Source organism: Larus michahellis, chromosome 9, assembly GCF_964199755.1.
Source record: "Larus michahellis chromosome 9, bLarMic1.1, whole genome shotgun sequence".
Lineage (NCBI taxonomy): Eukaryota > Metazoa > Chordata > Aves > Charadriiformes > Laridae > Larus > Larus michahellis.
The window spans coordinates 45,605,805-45,625,803 of NC_133904.1; the positions used below are offsets into that span (position 1 = coordinate 45,605,805).

Sequence of the window (19,999 nt, forward strand, 5' to 3'; positions counted from 1 at the left end):
GAAGCACCTGAGAGACTTCACAGAGCAGACTGTAATTCCAGCGCTCTGCCAGGATGCTGGTGGATAACAGCTCCATACTCCTACCATAACAACATGGCAAAGGGGTTATGAATAACAGCGTTGTGGGATGGGACTGGTGGGGTGTAGTGCTGGACCAGCAGCTGCAGGGCTGGTGTACGGAGGAGCACAGCTCCTTCCTGCCCTCATCCCCTGGGATGAGATTGGAGACCTGCCTCTAGGTCTCCTTGGGCTCCGCTGCTGCGAGGAGCTGGCTGAAGAGCTGAGGCCAGGAGACCTGCCCTCCTGATGGCTGAGTGATCCAGGCTCCCACCTCAAACAAATGGAGAGGTTATGCCAAGAGAAAAGGATGAGCCTCTCTGGGGAAGGGTGGGGCTGAACATCCTGCAGAATAACTGTGTAGAATTGCAAAAATAGGTCCTAAAAAGCCTCAGAAGCTGACTGATCCTAATAGCTGCTCCTGATGTCTTGGGTGTTGCATCTCCCTCGTGTAGCTGCAGAGCAGCTTTGCTGCTCAAATTGCGTTCAGCCCATTGCATGGCACTGGTTATTTGAATTTCCCAGGCTGTTTTCTGTGTTAATTTCCATATTCTCCAGTATTACATCTATGGGCGCTCTCAAGCATTTTCCTCCACATGCTCATGTGTACACACGAGTGCCTTTCTGCTTCTCCAACCTGCAGCCTCATCTCTGTTTGAGAGATGTTACCCTATCAGCTTTGTCTTCAAAGCCCTGCCTTTTTCCAATTTAACAAGGAATTGGATTTCCATGCTTGCAGTATCTCGGTGTCTCTCCCCTCTTTCCCTGCCTGCTATCCAGGATGTCTCTGCCATTCTGGCAGAGCCTCCTTATTTCATTTCTGGCAGATCAGGTCTGTAAAGCTCAATCTCCTAAAGCTGCTTTGGTGCCAGCGGATGTACCAAGGCACTGACTGGGGCTTTTCACAAAGCACCTACAGCAGCCTCCTGCTGAGGCTTGCTGGCCATTCCTGTGGCAAAATGGAATGGACTTTTGGGGAAAGCAATAGCCTGGCACTGGGAGCCTTCATCCATCATCCTCTGCCTCAGACTCTATGGGGAACTCTGAAAGCCTCACCTCCTGGAGGGAGCTGGGGGGCTCTGAGCATCACCGGGAACCTGGCGATAGCAAGGGGCAGTGCAGCAGCACACCTAGCACAGGGATGGAGTTTGTGGTTATTCACTCGCCTCCGGCAGGCGTGAGACGTGGGCTTTCGGGGACCAAGCCACCTCCTGTTCCCTGCCAGCGCTGGCGCCCGTGCTGGGGCAGGTTTGCTATAAATCCATACCCATTTACGTCACAGGCAGCCAGAGCCAAACCCTGAGGGTATTGGAAAGCAGCCTTCAGATGCGTAATTTTGTTCTTTTGACTCTGACGCCTCATTTAATATTTCACAATCTTGGCAATGCATTACTGTGCCAGAGACGCCCACAAAGGCCGGCTGGAGGTTCAGCGGCTGACATTTACATTATTAGGCTGGGGCTCCAGAGCTCGGTGAGGTGAGCACGGCCCTTCCCTTGCTTCTAGCTGGAAATATGGGATTTGCAAAAGCTTTCGGCACCTGCTTTTAGCACCGATCCAGCTGATGGTTACAGGTGGCAGAGAGGAGTCAGGACAAGGCTAATTTTGGAAACTTTGTGTGGGTTTTTTTTTTTTAATGGAAAGTCTGGACTGGGGTGAAACCATCAAGAAATGTGTTGGGCCCTCAATAAACACAATCCTGAGTCAAAAGCTGTTCGTCAGCGCTCCAGCTCTGAACCACTTCCAGATCCTCTAAAGACACTGCTTTAAATAATTGCCCTTCAGTTTGGAAATATTGGCTCTTCTCTTGTACCAAATAACACCTAATGTCACCGTTGCTGAAAGTGAGTAGGATAAAATTGCCTGCCTTATTTTTCTCAGTGTGTTGGCTTTATGCATGTGGCAGCATTTGGAGTCAAATCAATCTTACTTTCTTCTCCTGGACGGGTACTTAGTTTTGCTGATGTCAGGGTACAGCTTTCATGCGAGGAGGGGAGGCAAATCATGGCTGGGAACATGGGGAAGAGGGTTGTAAAGTCCTACAAGGCTGGGATTGAAGCTTGAGGCTAGTGCATGCATGTGGAACTTGCTGTATCTCTCTCTCTGGTTCCTGCCTTGGCTGCGAGCTTCCCCTATGCAAACTGTTCAGTTCAAGCTACTCATATGCTCTAAGACCTAATCCCACTCACAGGCCAGTTCCAAATTTTCAAGGGGATCTAGATGCCTACAGAGGTATCTACCTGCTATCCACGCTTCACAGTAGCTGCCCTGCCTTTCAAATTTCTTCAGCCTCTTTGTGTACCTTGGGATGGGAGGGACTGCGGTGATGCTTGTGTTTGAAAAGCCCCATGGGCCAGAGGTGAGTGGTCATTCCTGTTCTCCAAGGGCCAACCCTGTGCCCTGTGTGGCCAGAGCATGGAGGCAATGCCCCCTCCCCTGGAGAGCCCAGGGTGGAGAGCAGGACTGGGACAGTAAAATGTTGGTGGTTGGAGGCTGCTGCTTCCTCATGGAGGGTAGGGTTGGAGCTAGGCACGCCACAGCAGCCCCAGTGGTGTTCCCACTGGCTGCTTTCCCCCAGACTCTGCTCATCAGCAGGTCACAGCTGCTGCTGGACGTGTAACACAGAACCCCAGCAGCGTGCTCAGTCCCCTTGCACGCCACAGCCACTTTGGAGCTGCGGGCTGTTGGTGCCCTCTGGGAGCATCCCTGCTGCTCTAAGTACCTCTATGTGTTTTGTCCTTTTGATGCTCTAGACTCCTTTGATCTCACTTTTGAGGCTTGCTTCTTTCTGGAGACGTTCTGTGCCTCAGTTTCCCCATCTGTGAAGGAGGGACAACACTGCTATACCTCCTGCAGAAGAGGGCTAGCAGACTTCTAGAGGCCTCAGTTTTTGGAGTACTGAGGTCCTGTCGTGCTTGGAGACGTGTACCCACTGCAACTGATGAGGTGTTTCTCACCCCGCGTGAAGAAGACATCCCTGTGTCAAAGCTGACTGGCTTTCAAGTAAAGGGTGCCAGATGTCCTCAAGAGGAGTTGCAAGGAACAGTCCTCCTCATTCAAGTACCTTAGGACCCATGTGGACTCCTGATCTGCAGGTGGGGTGGAAGACCATCTTTGAAGGAGGCTAACATTGCAGGTGGACATGCTTCACTTGCATCAAGCTGTGGGACTTCCACTGCTGCCAGCGCAACTCTGGCACATGAAACATGTGTGCAGCATCCCCTGTGCTGCGAGTGTCTAACCAGTGCTGCGGCTTGCTGCCTGTCAGCGCTTTCCTCTCCTTACCCGATCCATCGCTGTAGATGAGTCCTTTCATTCTCTTCAAGAGGCTTCCTGCTGCCTCTTAGGTCTTTTCAGTTCACCTCGTTTAAATACTGCAGCCCACTCCAAAACCTGATAAGGCCGAGTGAGCGCAGTGAAGATTACATCTTCAAGAAATGCTTTTCCTCTCAGCCGGGAGGCTGGGGATTGCTCTCCATGTGGAGGTGCCAGGACTGGTGAAGGGCAGGCAGGTGGCAGCTGGGCAGTGCCCACGGGCACTTGAGGGTGGCTGGTGAATGACCTCCCTGGGCACACAAATCCTTGGGAGGCTGCTGTGTTGTTCAGCTGGTGCTGATGTGAGCCTTTCTCACCCTTTTGGGCAAAAATGGATTTGTCTGGGTGTCACTTGAGGAGGGGAGAAAGCCTGCAGGTGAGGCTGCCAGCACTGGATTTCTGGTCTCCTTCCAGCTGCAGCATCTGCGTTTCTCCCCTCTTCCTGCATGGCTGCTTTTGGGCTGGCTCACTGTCCTGTGAGCAACGACGGAGAGAAATCTTCCTCTCCAATTAGCGCTTTCAGTGCGATTGCAGCCAGGTACTCCCTCAGATGCCCGGCCACTGCCGAATGCTGGTTTTACGGTCGCAGCAGGGGAAGCGTAATCTCCATTCATTGCTTTATTAGTCCTGTAACTGCTTTGGGCTACAGTTACCTTTAATTACTAGCTCTGCTGGGGCTGGTTGTGCCTCTTCCAGTGAACAGTTTGGAGGTCCTTGCTCCCAAACAGAGAAACCACTTACCATCACTTATCTTTTAAATCAGAGCTTATATTTAGCTGGTACCTTCCATTCAGTCTGTTTCCCAATACCCGCATGAAGAAAAGCCCTGCAATTGTGCTGTTCACAGAAGGATTTGAAAACTATTCTCCAGCCTTGCTGCTGCAGCAGAGTTAGGACGTGGTGTCAAGGAGAATGTCATGTACCATAGCGTTTGCCTTGCTGTTGAGTTTGGTTATGGCACACCCTTCGCTTTGTGCATTGTTGTAGAGTGAAAAACTCTTCCGAGCATGAAGTCATAAGGTGCAGATAGCCAGGGAGCAAAGGAGGGAGCAGCTGAGACCCCCCCCCTTACTGTGTGAGTGTGAGATGAGCTCTGCATCTCTCTTTCATGGGGGCCAAAGGCAGAGCCCAGCAGGAGGAAAGTGTCTGCTCAGGATCCCGACGGGCTGGAGACTTCTTCTGGAAATAAGTGCTGTAAGCCAGGAAAGGGGATTGTTTGCCCTCGAATCACTATTGCTTGGATTTTAACACCAGCTGAAGGAAACTGGGAGCAGCCCTGGCGTGTCCCAGTATGTTGTTTCTCTTCACATGCAGCCTCAGGAACAGAAACTGCTGCTAGAAGTTGTCTGCAGTGAACACTGACTCTGCCACCAAGAGCTGTGCTCTCACCAGGACTGCAGGAGCTGATGCAGTGGGCAGGGAAATCGTCCTTCCCGCTCATCCCCTCCCAATGACCATGGCTCTGGGACAGCTGTCTGGAAGGACAGTGTTTGGAGGACACTGCCTTAAAACAAGACACGCCACCATCACCCCCCGTTGCTCTTTTGACCCTGAGTGACCTGCATCTAGCAGAGAAGATGCTTTCTGCCTTGGCAAACCCAGCCATGCTGCATCACTTTAGAGCTGGTGGGTGACTGAAGCCGTTTCACACCATTTTCCACATGGGAGGAATGTTTTGGGCTGCATCAGGAGAGCATGTGTCCCGAGGATGCTCTGCAGCTGACTGCCCTGCATGCCCGGCTGGGTGCACAGAGTACCACATGCCGCGCTGTCTGCCTGAGTGTGCTCCATGCAGAATGAGATGCTGGTGAGAGGGCGAAGAGCCCTCATCTAATTATCTCTGCTATATTTGTACAGAAGATAGGGGAAGTGAGGAAGAGGCACGCACTGGTGCTGGGAACTGGATGGCCTTAGGTGGGTGAATTGAGAGACAGGGCACTCCAATTAAGCTGTTTGTTGGGTTTTTGTTGTTTTGTTTGTGGTTTTTTTTTTTCCTTTTGCACATAATGGCTATCCTTTCCCTTGCCTGCCTGGAAGGCAGGACTACCTGCAGTGCTCCCTGTGGCTGTAGGGGAACAGGGGTGTGTGTCCCTAGGCAGGGAGCAGGAGGCACCCGATGTGATACAGGAGGGGTGCAGGGACCAGCAGGCAGGGCCAGATGGCAGTGGGGACAGCCTGTCGCACCATGGGGGTTTATAATAACACCCTTTTGGCTCTCGCCATGCATGGAGCAAAACAAAATGCACTGTTCTCTCAATCAGGGTTTCAAAATGCCATTAAGGGATCAGGGTGTGCTCCAGCCCTGCGTGCCTGGGTGCTGGCAGCAGGCAGGGGAATGAAATAATTGATTGCTTTCTCCCTCCGATCCAAAATGGTTTCGATGTCAGGCCATTCATTGCGGTAGCTGGAATACTAACACAATTCATTTGAGCTGCAGCCCCGCAAATGGGTGGCTTTACTAATGGCTAATCGGGGATGATGGATGAGCTGGGGGGGGATGCTACTGCTGAGTAAGGAGAAGGCAGCGAGAGGGAGGCAGCAACAGGCTGGGACCCAGCAGGCACTGTCCCAACTGTCCCCTAGCCAGCGTGGCAGCTTGAGGGGGAGGCAGTGGGCAAGTGTCTGTGTCGTGGTCCCCTTTGCTCCGGGTGGTCACACAAGAGGTAACATCAGAATTTAGCCAGCTGATTTTTGCCAGGTCTGGACTACAGATTAATGAAGAGATGACAAGTCTTCTCTCCATCCTTCCTGCAGCCCTTCTTAAACACCAGATTTATTTATTTATTGTTAATTAAAAGTGCTCTGGGGTTGCCAGCATCCTCAGGTAAATTAAAGGCAAAGCTGAATGCGAAAGAGAGGGCAGCAAGAAACAATAAGACTAGCCGATCTCAGGGGAGAGCAGTTGTGCTAATTAGCAGAAGGCTGGAGTGTTCTCCAGCATGCCAGCCCAGCCTTCCTGTGGATCCAACAGCTTGTCCCACCTACCAAGCAAAAGCACATCATTGTGTTTTGGGAGCATTGCTCCTGATTTACACGGGGCTGAGTGGGAGGAGATGTGGTGACCATGGTGGTCCTGCCTTGCTTCAAGGCATGGGAAGGGGATGTCCCCTGGGGCAGGTTTGACTGCATCCCACCCCCAAACCATGGCTCGTGCTGAGGAGTCAGTTCATGGTGAGGCTGGTGGCTCAGGGAGGTGAGGAGGACTGGGGCTCATCAGACCCCTGGTTTGATCTGTGTGGAGGGGGCTCTGCTGGGCTCTCAATGACAGCACCCTTCCACCTAAAAAGCAGCTTCCATGTCTGCTTGCATGTGAACAGATTGACTTTAAAGGGTTGCAGATCAAGAAGGAGCCGCTCTCCGTTATCGATCACCTACTGATTACTCCAGCGCTTGGTATTCAGCTTGTAAATATGATTACAGAGTAAATCTAAAAAGGAAGCAGACAGATGATAAGATTCTGCACACTTATGATAAGCTCAAAGAACTTTTTCCCCCCTCCAGCTTTATTACAAAGTCCAATAAAATACCCTGGGGATGAGAAGGAAGAGAGAGGAGGGATTCAAAGGGAACATCAAAAGGCACCTCCATCTGTTTTAACATGCCAAGTAACAGGCACGGAGAGATGCTCCCAGCCAAACATGGTGGCTGCTCCGAGCGCGGCAGCCTGGTGCCCTCCCTGCTGCCCCCAGGGTGGCTGTGCTCAGCCCCGGGCTTCACCTCCTCCGTGCTGGAAAGATAGACCCAACCCCACGCATTTTTTTTTTTTTTGTACTATCTCAGGGAAGTTCCTATTTTGATGGCAAGCATTTGAAGTGTTAGATGGGGAGTTCAATGCAATAGGCTGTTCTCACTGTCTTCAGCCCATCTCTGCAAAAGAAGGGGGGGAAAAAAAAAACCAACAAATGCTTTGCAGCTAAAAATAATGTATTCCTCTTCTTTCTTCGTGCTGCTGCAGTGCTCTGCTTTGGGCTGCTAGCAGTGCCAAGTGCCCTGGATCTACCAAGACAAGCTGAAGGAGACTGTGATTTAATGGCAGGACATTTAAGAGCTACATACACCTTTGCCAACCTTGGAAGCAACAGTCTTGTGGTATCAAGTGGCTGAAGTAAGCCCCAGATCCTGGAGTCACGAGAATTACTGAGAATTTTTAAATCTGGAAGAAACACGGTCTCTTCCACTGGTCAGCCATGGGAGGTTTCTCCCAGCTCCATCCCCTGAAGACAGGAAAACATCTCCCTCCTCTGAGCAGCATCCAGGACATTGCCACAGGGAGCTGTGCAGGAACTATCCAAAAAGCGAGGATCCTATGGACCTTCTTTATGGCTGACACTGCTTTGAGGAAGGGAACAATCTCCTTATTTTGAGTTAATTTAGGACCTGGCACCATCCAGCTCCAGCTGCTTCAGCAACATGGTTCAGGAGTAGACTTACCCCTTCCCAAAAGGATGGGTTGCTCCGCTTTCCCGTGTGGGATCTCAAGGAGACTTGAGAACATCTGGTCTAAATTTTGCTTTTCCCCACAAACCTTTGCAGTGACCTGACCTTGGCAGGAATTATGCCAAGTTATTATCCTTCAGCGCCGTGTCAGGGAAAGCTGTAACCCCCAGTCCTTCCTTGGAAAGATTTGGACCGCCCAGCACTTACAGCATCTCCTGCCCTTGTTGCTGGTGGTGAGGCATCTGCGCTGCACCGCTGCTGGGATTTCACACCATGTGCCAGCACCAAGCATGGAGTGCTTTTGCAAGGAGCAGTGGTCCTTCAAGAATTAGGCTTTTAAATATAGCAGGATTGACTTGAAAACCCCTGTTCATTCATTTTTAAATACCAGCTCTTGGATTCTTATCCTCTGCTACGAGGTGTTCATCCCTAAGCCTCCTTGGGTGTTAATGAGATCTAGAAATTTAATCCTGAAAGAATGCATTAAAAATTCAGTTCCTCGTGTGTTTTGGTTTTTTTTTTTTTTGGGGGGGGGAAGCTGAGGTCTGAAGGACAAAACAAACAGCGTGAGACACATGGTGAGACAGTGAGAACTGGCAGCATTTTGTGATGGTGGGATTGGGGCAGCAGGAGCCCTGTGCTCATCCCTCTGGGGCAGCAATGCCCTGCGCCAGCCCAGGGCATTTATAATGTTGATGGAAAGAGCATGATCCTGAGCGGTTTGGCTGCAGGAGGAGCTGGGGCTGCAGCGCTGGGGTGGGCACAGGGTCACTGGGGTGGCAGGGTTGTCACCTTGCTGTGAGCCTCGCCAGCTTCTGCGCTCCTGCCACCCATGCAAGATCAAAGGTCTTGACTTCTGCATGTTAGAGACTGCCACAAGCCCTGAAGCATGAGGTGTGGGATCCCCTCAACTTTTGGGACCCATTATTGGTGATATTAGTGCACATGTGCACCCCTTCTTGGGACCTGCACTAGTGCCAGCTGCCCGCTTCCCAAAAACCCCATGCTTTCCACTGCATGAGCTGATGGACCCTGTGCTTTCATGGCCTTTGAGGAGCTACTGATGTTCTCCTCTTTCCCATGGTAAGTGGAAGGAAAAGCTTCCATCTTCTTCAGGGCAAGGACTTCTGCTTATGATCCACAGACCCAGGGCATCTGCAGATTACTGCTTGGGGTAAGGAGAAAGATGAAGTTGAAGTCACTACATGTGCGGGGTGAATTTCTGGAGCAAATTGTGCCTCCTGTGGAAAATCCAAAGGCATCTACAAAGCCTCTCGTGTGTGGTTTCTGGCTACCAAGGGATGGGGTAGCCCCTGAGCCGTGGAGTCATTGGCCTGAAGCTTCCGGATGTTTGCAAGCCCAGCAGAAAGTCCCTTCCCCCTTTGTATGGTTTCAAGCCCACGGCCTTATCCAGCTGCTGGGGAATCTCTGGGTTTCCGGGAAACCATCCAGAAGCCCATCCATAACCTGAGGAATACCCATCGCACTTCACAGCCCCGCTGGAGCGGCTGGGGAGGAAAGCCTGCAGTCGTGTTTCCCCAGCGAGAGAAGTCCTCTCCAGCCTTCAAAAAAGGCACGAACTGCCCACAAGAATTCACACCTATGCTGAGAAGAAAACGCCACCTCCTAGTCAAAAAGGTGAAAAGACAGGAAAAAGTTATAAACAACTCTGAAAATGACTGATGAGAATAGAAATAGGTGTGTAACCATGGCTTCCTCCCTGCAGTGCACGCCTGTAATGCAGATGCCTACTGCTGGCCCCACTGTGCCGGAGCCTGGGAAATAGCCCAGGAAAATGCTCTGCTCCTGGGGCTGGGGATGGTGCTGGGGACGGTGGTGTCCTCAGCCCAGGGTGGGAGTCACTGTGTGAAAAGTGGGGAGTGCTTGAGTGAGGGGCAGAGAGGTGAAAGTGCAGGAATACTAATGACCCCCTGTCCCAGAGCCGTTTGCAGGAGCTCAAGCCCCTCCTGGGGTCTGCCAGAGCCAGCCCCCCTCCCCATCCTCAGTGAAGGGGTCTGCCTGGGTGATGTTACTCCTGCCAGCCCCCTGGGAAGGCAGTTGTGGTCCTCCTGGAACAGGCAAAGGCCACTTCTGACCCCAGATATAGCCTACTGCCCATCAGGTGCCCTTTGATTCCCGTTGGCAGAGAGAACCCGGGACTAGAGGCTCATTGCAGGTACCAGACGCCAGCGTCCCGCTGCCACCAGTGCTCACAGCCCTGCAGGGTCCCCACCCTGGAGGCATTTATAACATAGGCAGGGAACTGGGGCACCAACGCACGCCAAGACTGAGAAAGCCAATATCTGGATGCCTTCAGTTCCTTCCTCCAAATAAATCACCCGATGACTCTAATTACTGCGCTTGCCCTGGGTACACACTGGCTTAATACGGAAAAATGAGTGTGGAGGATTTATTACTGCTGGTCCTTGATCTTTCATTTTTGATATTAAAACATGTTTAATTCATTGCAACGTAGATTAAAATAAGAAAGGCTACAGGCAGCCTCTGGTTTCTCTTGGGCAGAATTTGGTAGCTGGGGCTCTGTCTGTGCTGCCCGTGTCGGGAGCTGGACCGTGCTGGCTCCTGCGGCCTTCCATGCCGGCCGTCAGTCCAGGTCTGGCTGAATCGTATTTGATTTCACCACCACACTTCCTCTGGCTGTGGATTTGTGGTTGTTTAGACACCAACACTGGAGAGACGGTGTTGTAAATGTGTTATTTTCCCTGGACAGGCAGCTTACAGCAGAGCTTACAACCCGGTTAGATGCAAGAGGAGTGAGAGGTTTTAAGCTTTCCTAAATAAACGACTATCTCTGTCAGTATGAATCAGCTCTTGCTTTCAGAGAATGTCGTTTTTATGCTACAAGAGCCTTTTGCCTTCAGTGCCCAGTTTGCGTTGAATCTTCAGCTGTCGTGAAAGCGTTTCTCATGCAGCCTGGGAGCATGCTGCAGAGCCAAAACCTTTTTTTGCCCATTTTACCCTTAAAGACAGCAGCGCGGTACAGCTTCTGCAGGGTGATGGCACCCTGGCTGTTTACGCGGGGCCTTGGCAGCTGCTCTGGTGCAAGCAGGATGCTCAGCAGAAACACACCTTCCATGACCACGCCAAGCTGGGCACCAGGGGCGAACCAGGCGTACGCTGGCAGCATCTGCTCCTCCGGCGTTACAGGAAAGATCCACATCGGCTCCATCCATCAGAGCGCTTTTCCCATTTCCCCTGGTGTGAAGGTGCCGAGTCCATCCCTGGCTGCAGCTCAGGCATACGTGAAGTGTGGCTCACGCGGAGCAAGGCAACCAGGAGGCGGTGGCTACGCTGGATAATTCATCACCCCTGGGAGCCCAGCGTCCCCCTCCCACGGGGAGGCGGTGCCCTGTGTCACTACAGCCCAGGGTCAAGGAGAGGGATGTCACCCCGGGCTGCGCGATGGTTCTGGCTGGGGGAGGAAGGAGGAAGGAGGATCTGCACTCCCCGCTTTGCCAGGGCATCTCCATCCCCGTGGCATCAGGCCACCCCTCCTGGGGCAGCTGGTGAAGGTCCCTCCTCCACAGGTCCCTCTCAAGCACCACAGAGGATGGGATCTGTTCGTCTCACCTCATCTGGCCAGGATGTGTCTCCATTTTGGGGCACGTGAGGAGAGGGCACTCCCGGAGGAACCCCTTCTTGTTAACTGGCTGAAGGGAGAAAGCATGGACGAGCCGGCAGCAGCCCGGCTGCGCTCTCTTCCAGCCTATGGCTCGTTTCTCGCTTCCGCCCGTCTCAGCTCAAACAGAAATTGCTCTCTGGTGCATGACAGCGTTTTGTCTTCCTGGGCCCCATCCACGGCTCTACAAAGCTCTTTCTCCTCCTGACAACTCTGATGCAACATCTGATGGGAGCGGAGCTGGTCCAGCCACAGGGCTGGGAAGGACAAGAAAGGGGAAGAGAAAAGCATAAAGGAAGGGAAAGAGAGAGAAACCTCTTGACTCACCCCAGCACCTCCTTCCCCCACCTCTCCAGCTCCAGCAGCTCCCTGAACCGGGAGCAAGGCCGGCCAGCGCTGAGCCTTTGCTTGTGGCTGCGCTGGGGGGATGGAGGATGTAAGATGCGCCCCAGAGCTGTGCGACAGGAGACGTGCCGAGCCCCAAATTTGCCCCAAAGCAAACCTGCTGCCTGGGCACCGTGCTGTCCCACGGCAGGGACAGGGATGGGGAGGTGGCAGTGCTTTGCATCGCCATGGCAACCCGCGGAGGACGGCTCCAGCGCGCACAGCCCACATCTCAAGGATGAGCCTTGGCAAATCAATAACCCCGGCAGGGACAGGGATGGGCTGAGACAGGGTTGGGAAGGGGGTCCCCTCCTGCGGGGTTGGGGACAGGGGGGTGTCTGCCCTCTGAGCACCAACTGGCTAATCCTCTCGGGAGCAGTTTTGCCCTGTACGCAAACGGCTAAGCCAGAGGTGCTGTTTCTGTGGCTCCAGTGGCCCAGCCCCAATGGCGGCACCGGTGTTTCTCTGCACCCGTATTTCTTCCCCGACTCCATTGGGAAGTTTCTCTCCTGATGAGGCTCTCGGTGGAGCCTTGGTTAGTGCACGGTAATTGAGAGACTGCGTCATAGTGAAATGATGGGGAGCTGGCGGCCCCCGCGCTGATGGAGCTGGCTGATTAGGAAAATGCTCTCGCATTTCTAACGCTGCAGAGGTTTGGGCCAAGAAGCTCCTCGGAGGAAATCAGCAACCTGGAGATGCTCTTGCGAAACGCAGCGTTTTCTGCCCCGGCGGGATGCGCTCCCATCCTCACGCCGTGGTGTGACACGCGTGTGCCTGCCTCACCGTGCCGGACGGTCATTCAGTGTCCCTCTGCACCTCCACTCTCCCACCCCATCGTCATGGCCCCCGTGGACCAGAGCACGGGTGGGAGAGTGGGGCTGCCCGGCTTTACCCCCGCCTTTTCTGAAGCCGCAGATCCATTCGCACCTCGAAGAAAAGGAGGCTTCGATGAGCCCCGTTTTGGGAGAAAGCCCTGGGGGCTGGGTACAGGCAGCGCTGCCTGTTGGGTTTCCCACCCTCCTGGCATCTGCCTGGGGGTGATGTCCTGCCTGGTGATCCGTGCCTGGCCCCAGGGAGCCACTCTGCCCCAACGTGTCCCCAGGACATGGTGTGCACCCCAGGGCTTCCCAGCTGCCTGGCGCGGACACAGTGCTGTGCCTGAGGCTTCCCCAAAGGAATGGCCAGCAGTGTGATGAGTCTGTGTGTGCTCAGCGTGGGGCAGCACCCCCCATCCCTGCTGGCATCTGCCAGCGGTTGCCTTTCAGTCCCAGCTGAGCCGTGGGACCATTTAAAACATGGATGAACGTGCCACCACTCCCCAGCAGCAGCTGAAGCCTGTGGCTGCCCTACCGAACTAGCTGTCCCTTGCTCAGGGCCAGACCCTTGCCCGTAGGTGCCAGCCAGACCCCAGGCCACCCTCCCCTCCCCTTCCCCAGCCACCACTTACAGCCTTCCCCTGGCACCCACGTTTATTTGGGGTTGATTTGTGCTGTGGCAGAAAAGCCATTAAGTGACATCTTGTTAGTACAGAAGGAAAGAGGTCTACTGTATGCCCACTGCCACTTTAGAAAGCCGGGATGAGGGCAGTAAATAAGGTTTCACTCTATTATGATGATTGGAAAGCCTTGAACGAGAGCAGTGGGCCGGCAGAGCTGCAGAGAAGGTGTCCTCCAAGGGGCAATTGCCGAGCAGCAATCTGCCAGTGCAGAGCTTTGCTCTCCATTTATCTTTCTGCTGCGCCAGGAGGTGGTTTCAAGCTCCTCGTGCTGCCCAGGGTGTCCGAGGTGGCCACGGGTGGCCCTGGGGTCCTCCTGTGGAGGACAGAGCAGGGTGGAGGTCTCCTTCAGCAGCAGAAGTCTGGCATTTGGCTGGGTTATGGGCAGCAAATCTGCTGCCCAGGGATCATGAAGCAATGTAAAACCTGTGAAAGGTCTGTCCTGCCATGGGTGGTGTGGAGCCTGAGCAGCGGCTGTCCCCAGCTGGGACACAGAGGGTGGTGGAGGTCTCCGCTCCTGCTGCCTCCTTTTCTGACCCCAGTACCTCTATGTGCTGGCTTCATCCCCGGCACAACAGCAGCTCGTCTTTCCCCTCCTCGCTGGGTGTTGGGAGACTTAATTCATTAGCATTAATGAAGCGTGTCTGGCTGTGCTGCAGGAGCACAGTGGTACGGCTCCGCTGAAGGTGTCTCCAGCCCCAGGGAGCTGCTCGACAGAGGGGACGTGCTGTCAGCGCTGGGTGGTTGTAGTCCTCGTTCTCCCCTCCTGCTGAGCCACAGCCAGGCTCAGTCTCAAAACAGGCTGTAAAATCGCTGTTTGGGGTTTATGGGGTCCCCGGTCCCTTGCAGCGTGTCTGAGCAGCTCCAGTAGCCCTGCAACGAGCCAGGCTGGTAGCAAGGGCTGGTCTCAGCCCCAGAGACACAGCATCTCTCCCACACCATTAAGACAAGAACAACACACACCCAAGCCCTTGCAGCACTTAATTCATCACTCTGAAAGGCAACACCAGGTGCCTAAAATTAGCCTCTCACCTCCTAATTTAGGTATTTCAATAAATAGCCTGATTTGCCTCTTGCTCCTCCCTAGCACTGCTCAGCACCCAGAGGCTTCCAGGGAGATGCTCTGTTCTTGGGCATGTTGGAGCAATCCAGCAGCAACGGGTGTAAGAAGCCTAAATCCTCCTGTATCCTTGATTTACCCTGTGAAATCAGGGCCTGGAAAAGGAGGAGCTGCAGCAGTTTCCCCCATCCCTGGAGGGAAGAGCCCTCCCGGTGCTGCAGGAGCCTGGTGGCTGGCAAGTGGCTGCTCCAGCAGCTATTAATTAGCATTGTAAATAAGCAGCGTGGTACCCGGCCTCAGCATCCCCAGGGTGGGCTGGGGGATGCGCCTCAGCCTGGCTATGCCCCAGGGGGCTTTTGATACCCCAACGTAGTTTCCTTGTAGCACCCCCCTGATGCGTGTGTCCTCCTCAGCCTCCGGGAGGGACTGGGGGGGTCTGACCCCTCTCGATCCTGTGACAGGTAACCGATGCGGTGTTGGACGCAGCCGGCAGCGTGGGGACATACCTGGGGCCGTAGCCCTGTGTAAAGGGTGCTGCAGGGGTAAAGTGGTGCCGTGCTGGTCCCTGCCCAGGGCTGCTCCCTCCCCGTGCCCGCAGAGATGGGCGACCGCCCGGCAGCTCCCCACGCGAGGCTGCGGCTGAGCCATCTGCCTGCGCACGTTTCGCAGCGCACGTGGCCCATTAAGAAAAAAAAGATCAGAGTTCCCGGGAGCTAAAAATAACACCAGGCAGCAGAGTTTGGCCAGGAGACGGTAAGGGAATGCGGGGGTGTGGAGCAGAAGGTGTAATTTTGCTGCCGGCTCCTCCAGCAACAGGGCGCGGGGAGAAGGGTGATGAATCAAGCCTGCCAGCGCGGAGGTAAATCGCTGCTGAATGAGCAGCGTGCGTGCCCTGGTAATTCAGCTGTGTGCTGCATTGCTCCCTGCCTGGCCTGCGGCGGGTGCAGGGTGCTGGGGGTGGGGTACGGCCGGGTCCCAGGGGTGCCCCGGGGCTGTGCTGGGGTGCAGCGGGGAAGGGGCAGAGCTGGAGGCTGCCGGGATGCCCCCCAGCAGGCAGCGGTGACGAGATGCTGGGGCAGCGGCGTCTCGGCGAGGTGGGGTGTGAGCTGTAGGGCCCTGTAGTGAGGGGGCTGCTTTAGAGTATGGCAACCTCTGGTGCTAAATGAAAGAGAGAGTGCAAACACAGGCTCTAATTACCACAGCTCCTCCAGAGCCAGCTCTGCCTGCTCTCCCCAAGCTGTCAGATGCTCTCTAGCAAATGCCTCCGTCTCCTTTCCATGGCCAAATCAAAGCTATTTATTCTCTCTTCAAGATCCAGCCGCTTCTGCTTTACCACCGGTTGCACAGCAGGGAGAAAGAGCGGGAGGAGCGAGGAGGGGAGAAGCCCCTGTAGCTCCTTGTAGCAGGATCAGTAGCGCCATGATGTCCGAGCCGCGTGTGATGCAGAGGGGACACTGTGTCCCCAAGGGAGCCCCTGTCCCCCAGTGGGCCTTGCTGTGGGAATGGTCTGCACTCCCCATCAGTGGCATGGGGAAAGGGATGGTCAAAGGAATTTGCTCTTTAAGATAATTTCCCGCCTTGCCCTGCAGGTCTTGCACCCCAGCATGGGTGAAACCAGGTGACAGGTCCCTGGTAACCCCAGCAGGCTCCCACCATAGCCTGGGGACAGTGACAACAACAACAAAAAAGCCATGGTAACAGGTCCAATTAGCAAAGGCATGTATCTTCCCAGCACCGCTCCCCATCGCCGTTGGCTTCTGGAAGGGGCTGGGCGAGATGACTGGCAGCCCCAGCAGCTTTGTGCAGATGGACCAATTTAGTCCGGTGAGGAGCTGGAGAGCTGCCGTCTCCCCAGCCGGCGCTGGCGCTTCTCTGCTCTTTAATTGCTGCCGCAGGTGGGAACAGACGGCCGGTATCCATCGCCTCTCCTGCACCCAGCCTGATCCTGCCGGGGCCTCCCGGTGGCTCGGCACCCAGGAAAGCACCATGGAGGTGCCCTTCCCCGGGTGCTGCATCCCTGCAGGGGCTGGGATTTGAGCCCCAGACGAGCAGTTTGCTCTGCCCCGGAGCTGGGAGCTGGGGATGCTCCTGGCTTTGGTGGTTCGTGCTCTCTCAGCCTGGCTTCCCCGGGTGGCTGTGCTGCCTGTGTTTGCTTTGTCCCCCGACCTGCCCTCACCTTTGGGGTGAAACCAGATATCAGGTTAAGTCTGAGGTCCCAAAATGATATCTGACAGGTTTCTTGAAAATTGGTAAGTGAGTGGAAGACAGAAACCCCTTGTCCTGCCCTCCATGGTGGGGAAAAAAATCTGCTGTGTAAGATTAATCCCCTTAATAACACCAGATGGGAGACTTGGAGTGTCCCCTCCCAAATAAGCTTCGCTTCAGGCTGACATGTTCAAGGGAGGCTCCTTTCAGGTCTGAGAGACAAGTGCGTGGGGGAATGGCCGCCTTTGGTACCCGTCTTCCTACTCCATTCATCTGGCCCAGCCACGAGGGACCGCAGCATCCCTGGTATGGAGCCTCCCTGTGCTGGGAGGAGCGTGAGATGTGAATCCAGGGCTGTCCCCATCTGTATGGAGCAGAAGGGATCCCTAGCACGCCTACAGCAATGGCACCGAGCTGACAGCTGCTGTACAGACCAGCCAAAAACCCCCACCTTGCTGTGCTGGCCAGAAGTGAGGGTCCTTTGCCTTGCACCCAAAGCTGTGCCACAGCCACAGGTAAAGGCATCCTGGCGTGGCAGTGCCGGGGCTGCTGTAGATGCTTCCCCCATAAGGAACAACATGAGGGCAGGTACAGCTCCTGGGGCAGGAGTCAGCCCCTGGCTGGACTGCTGTCCTGCCAAACAGGAAAATAACTCTTTACAGACAAAATCACCCATCTTCTGCTGAAAGCATTGGGCTTCGCCTCCACCAAGCGTCTGTGGGCATGCAAACTTGCACTCATCTAGCTAAATTGCTGTGTGAGGAATGCTCTTTTTTCCTCCAGTTTGAAGAGTTGTTTTGCTGTAATTGGAATGCATCTATAATTGCGTGTGTAATTGAGGCCTTTGAGGACTGAAGAGGAAGAGGCTGGGCTGAGGAACGTGTTGTGGAAGATGGGCTTTGGACAAGCGGAGAGACAAACCTGGGAGAGGCAGGAAAACGATGACCTGGAGGCTGGCAGTCCCTATGCCATGGCCGCTGTTGGACATTCCCCCCCCCAGGCCTGGACTGGGCACTTCGCTCCTGTGAGCGGGGCAGATGCTGCTGCCAAATGTCCCCGTGACTCTTCAGGAGCCACTGTGTCACCCTGGGGATTCCTGGTCCCCAGCTCATGCAGGGCGCCTGTGGCCACCTCGCGGCTCCCTTCAGCCTGGCTCTGTGCGCACCCAGGCTCCCTGGAGCAGGTGGCTCGAAGCCTTCGTGCCCATGTCAGCGTCCCTGGGCGGAGGGAAAGAGAAGGGAGAAGCCTCCTCACAGCTGCAGCTTTGGAATTGCCCGTCCTGGGCTGCCTGGGGCTTGCTGCTCTCCTCGGCGTCCCGTGCAAAGGAGCATCTCCATAGTCCCCTGAGATAATTGCAGGTGCCAGTGTGCCCTGCCTGCTGGTGGCAAACCCTTTGGAGAAGGCAATGTTCTCCGCCTGCTCCCATCTCTGCTCCCTCGCGCTGCTGCTCTCCTCGCAGCTGGGGAGCCTGTTGCTTATATAAACCGCTCGCTCTCGGGCGCTGATAGAGCTGTTTTCTTCCCACCCCACTGGGCTCTGCAAGCTCATTTTATTTTTTTCTTGGCTTAATGGGATGTTTACTCCACAACAGCCTTCCCTCCACACCCGGCAGGGGGGACTCTGAACTATCACCCCCAACAACGCTCCGGTTTTCCCACTGAGCCGGGAGCAGCCGCGAGCTCCCTCCCTGCTGCAGCTCTCAGTGCTGCCGGGGTCGAACGCTGGTGTCCCCAGATCCCACCAAGAGGGGCTTGTGCCCGCCTGAGCTCATTTCTTCCCAGGGAAGAAGCTCCTCGTTGGGTTCGGAGTCTGAGGGCTCTTCAGCCTTGAGCAGGGAGGGCCGAGGCTGGGACGTGCGCCAGAGTCCTGCCATGTCGTGACAGCGCAGCTATAACCAGGAGACAAGGATCTGGCTTGACAACTGTCAGGCTTGTTTCATGACAACTGCCAAACAGCCATCAGGTAGTCGTGATTTCTCCTACTCGCGCTGGCTTGGAGCGAGGGACAGAGTAGGAGGGGGCTGCTCTGCTTTTCTTGCAGAAGAGAGAAAAGCCAGGTATGCACAGATCCCTTCTTCATCTGTTCCCCTCTGACACTTGCTGTGGTCCCCACCTTCCGTTCCTCACCTGACCCCCCCGTCTGCTGCTCCCGGGGCAGTGAGGGTTGTACCGGGGCAGGTACAACAGCTGTCGGTACCACCAGCATCACTGGTTTGATCAGTGGCTGTGCACATTGGCTCCGTGATACCTCTGCCACGTGCTGGTGTCACCTTCCTTCACCCGAGCCTCCACTGCTGTGGGGTAGCTGTTCCCACCGGCATCCGGTTTCTTTGGAGAACAAGAGACCCCTTGGACGTTTGCTTCTTGCTTTCCACGAGCTCCGTGGTGTATGTTTGTCATCTTGGTCTCACCTCCATTCTGATGTTCTTTCTGAAGCCCCAGCAGAGTCTCGTCTGAGATTCCTCCAGCATTGCGCTCCGCGGTGAGACCCCTCATCTTGCCATCAAGGACAGCGAGAGTCCCTGTGGGGAGGACAATAAAGCAGCTAATTAACGAGAGGCTAATCTGAGCAGAAGAGTGGAGGAGCAGCAAGTGTTGCAGTGCGAACCGCGCGGTCTTTGTCTCATCCTGCAGCAAGGAGCTGGGGACATGGGACGCTGTACCGGCCCTGCCAGTGAGCCCGCAGCATCCCTGGGAAGCACGGGCTAAGAGATGGATAGCATGTGTGGTGGTCACACGGAGAGATTAGGAGATGTCAGAGGAGGGTTTTGGAATTAACTGTGCCTGGAGATGAACCTGAAAGCATCTGAAGAGGGCAGAGAATAACCCTGGAGAAACTACGTGGAACAGTTTCCCATCACTTCCCAGCTCTCACCCAACACCAACGGCAGAACAGCCCTCTGGAAAATCAGCTGTGCGCAAATAAGGAAACTTGGCCAAAGAAGAGCAGCCGAAAGAGTAAGATTCTCACAGATGGCACTGCTGCTCGGAGGCACTTTGCTCCTGCTTTTAAGCAGGCTCCGTGCCCGCATCCAAACTGAAAGAAAGAAAAAGTGACAGGTGTATATACGCAGGTGGGTGCGAACAAACAAATTCTAATACTCTGCAATGAACAGCTTGTGTTTTGTGAGGGATGTCTTCATGTACAGGCGGGCAGAGAGAGGGAATGGTTTTTAATAGAATAAATTCTGATATCAGAATCTAGGAAACCATTTGAGCTTTGTTATATCTTCTCGGTCTTCATTCTGGCAATATTTTTTCCCATAGCTGTATCTGTAAAGGGCCAAAAAAGTGCCAACAGAGTTAAAATAGCCACATAAAGGGGACAATCAGGTGTCACCAGCCAGCCTTCAGAAGGTGCGTGTTGTGTTCAAACAAGGAAGACAGCAGAGGACATAAATTTGGGT

General features: G+C 54.5%; 1 protein-coding gene across 1 annotated transcript in view; it reads left to right on the top strand.

The window, feature by feature from the left end:
• DNAAF6 (dynein axonemal assembly factor 6) overlaps positions 1-8,313 on the top strand; it is a 45,798-nt gene extending 37,485 nt beyond the window's left edge. The window contains exon 11 of the mRNA XM_074600321.1: positions 7,328-8,313. Within this exon, the coding sequence (XP_074456422.1) occupies positions 7,328-7,348 (21 nt within the window). The 3' untranslated portion in view covers positions 7,349-8,313. The remainder of the gene's footprint in view (positions 1-7,327) is intronic.
• The last annotated feature ends 11,686 nt before the right edge of the window (positions 8,314-19,999 follow it).